The 2,013-nt window shown below is 45.9% G+C and overlaps 1 protein-coding gene across 12 annotated transcripts; it reads right to left on the bottom strand.

Moving 5' to 3' along the window:
• Nucleotides 1–173: 173 nt before the first annotated feature.
• PPTG_19496 (hypothetical protein) lies at nucleotides 174–1,495 on the bottom strand. 12 transcript variants are annotated; one of them, XM_008917995.1, is made up of 6 exons: nucleotides 1,031–1,495; nucleotides 776–943; nucleotides 637–712; nucleotides 504–569; nucleotides 386–449; nucleotides 174–325 (listed from the first exon to the last, which is right to left on the bottom strand). In XM_008917995.1, the coding sequence occupies exons 1-6, from the start codon at nucleotides 1,434–1,436 to the stop codon at nucleotides 233–235; spliced, it is 873 nt and encodes a 290-aa protein (XP_008916243.1). In that variant the 5' UTR covers nucleotides 1,437–1,495; the 3' UTR covers nucleotides 174–232. The 12 variants fall into 12 exon arrangements, with proteins under 12 accessions (XP_008916243.1, XP_008916250.1, XP_008916241.1 ...); XM_008918002.1 differs by having other exon boundaries at nucleotides 504–712; XM_008917993.1 differs by having other exon boundaries at nucleotides 386–569.
• Nucleotides 1,496–2,013: the final 518 nt, after the last annotated feature.

The raw sequence follows: 2,013 nt of genomic DNA, 5'->3' as shown, positions 1-2,013 counted from the left end.
GGACGTCAAATGATGCACAGCCCCTCAGAACTGCTGGCGACGCGAAACAAACCTGTGCAAAACGATCGCTCTAAAAAGTTGAATTTGTGACGTGCCGCTGTGTCTTTGTCGCGGTGGTTGGACTTTTTCTTAGCGATCAATCGTACTTTTTGTTAAAATTTAGAATCTTATTAGTTTCTAAATTATACACGAAAAAGGAATTCAAGATAAACTATGTAGAGCGCTAGAAATATCACTTTGCCAACGCGGTCAACTTCTGGAAGGCGACCTGCAGATTTAAAATGTAACCAGCAAGTGCCGGACTCTCATAGAACAAGCGGCAGAACTACGAGTCGTGAGTACTTGAGTTTGTGCATTGAGACACCAGGAAATTGCGAGAACTGACCTCCTTGAAGCCTGAGCTTTTCACGACGATTTTCTCCACCTCAATCATGGGCGGAATGATAAATCTGGAAGTGGCAGAGGCGTTAGAACTGTACTGGACAAACGACATGGGGGCGTACGTGTTCTGCTGGACTACAACTCGAAATCTGGCGATGACGCGATCGGCGATTACGGTGTGGGCGACACTGCAAGTACATATCCACATTGAGCTACAAAGGTCAATTTGTTACCAAAATGTAAGCAAGTTTTCACCTCTCTGATCGAATGCTGTTACTGTCCTTGGCAGCTGAGTTTTCATTGTATATATCGTGTGTCTTGTTCAGGAATTCTGTCATCGTCGCACAAAGCATGAGGGTACAAGTGTCGAGCAAAAGCGTGCAGTCACTCTTACCATTGAAAAAGAAGCACGCACTGAATGCTGCCAAGAACGTTTGCAGCGATGCTCGCCGCTGGCCATCTTGGTCTTCAACAAGATGACAGGTTGCTTGCAAAATTAATTGCGTTGGCAGGTCCCTACACTGACACCGAAGCATTTCTGTGAAGTCTCCAACGGAGAGGACTAGTAAAATGCAGCAGCAAATCCAGCATTTCAGCAATGACCTAAGCAGCAGTACTACCCAGATTTAGTGCATACTGTAGAGCTTACCTATCTCGTGATCGATCTTTGCGTAGCTGCGCTGTAGTTGGGCGAGGAAGGCGACACGGTTTTGCAGACAACCGTTGATGTACTCGTATGGCCGACTTTTGACATTGGATCCTTTGGCGACTGCGCTGAAGTAGCTCGCGATGAACTGTGCCGGTTGGTCAGGGCGCTTGTCCTGTAGCTGGCGCACCAGGTCGTCCACGTAGAATTGCACGCCTGACTGCTGCAGATAGAACTCACTGGATGATGTGGAGTTACGTGACGGTAACCGCGTTAATGTACGCAACTTCGATCCACTCGAGACGGTCGGCGCTGCAATATCGCCCGCACCATCATTCCCAACAAGAGGGATGCGATAGGCGCTAGCGATGAGGCGCTCCGCCTGCAGGCGGCTCGTCGGAGCGCTCATAGCGAAGAAAAGTCCATAAAGATTTTTTATTAACAAATAAACAGCAGCGTTACGTCTTGTAAAACGCAGATTTGTATAGCCAATAGAAAAGCTTCAGGCATCTTACTTCTTAAGGATACTTAAGAAGTGACAACACTTGCCGAGTTGATGAGAAGGACACGTTTGGGTAAAAAAAAAACACTCGTCAGTACGCATGCTGATTGGCTAGGATGACGGCTTTTTAACTTAGTGCTTAAAACTCGTCGGTACGCATGCTGAATGCCATCTTGGCCAATCAGGAAAGGGTTTACCAAAACAAAAAAGCGTTAAAACAAGGTAAGATTGTAAAATGTATTTTACGATATTTTACTTTCTTACACTTTTTTTGCAAACGTAATTTAAAAAAAAACAAGTTGGCAAGATTGCAAAAAAAGTGCACCTCAAAAATGCTTTCTTTTTTCTTGAAATTTTCTAGACAATATTTTGTACAGTTCGCTTCGGTGCTGCTTCTTGCTCCATGCGTACCGACGAGAATCGCCGTCCAAACTTTGGGCGAGGTCAACCCTCGCCGGGATCTGCGGATGTCGACATGAAGGAC

Source organism: Phytophthora parasitica, assembly GCF_000247585.1.
Source record: "Phytophthora parasitica INRA-310 unplaced genomic scaffold supercont2.130, whole genome shotgun sequence".
NCBI lineage: Eukaryota > Oomycota > Peronosporomycetes > Peronosporales > Peronosporaceae > Phytophthora > Phytophthora nicotianae.
This window is presented reverse-complemented; position numbering and strand designations above follow the sequence as displayed.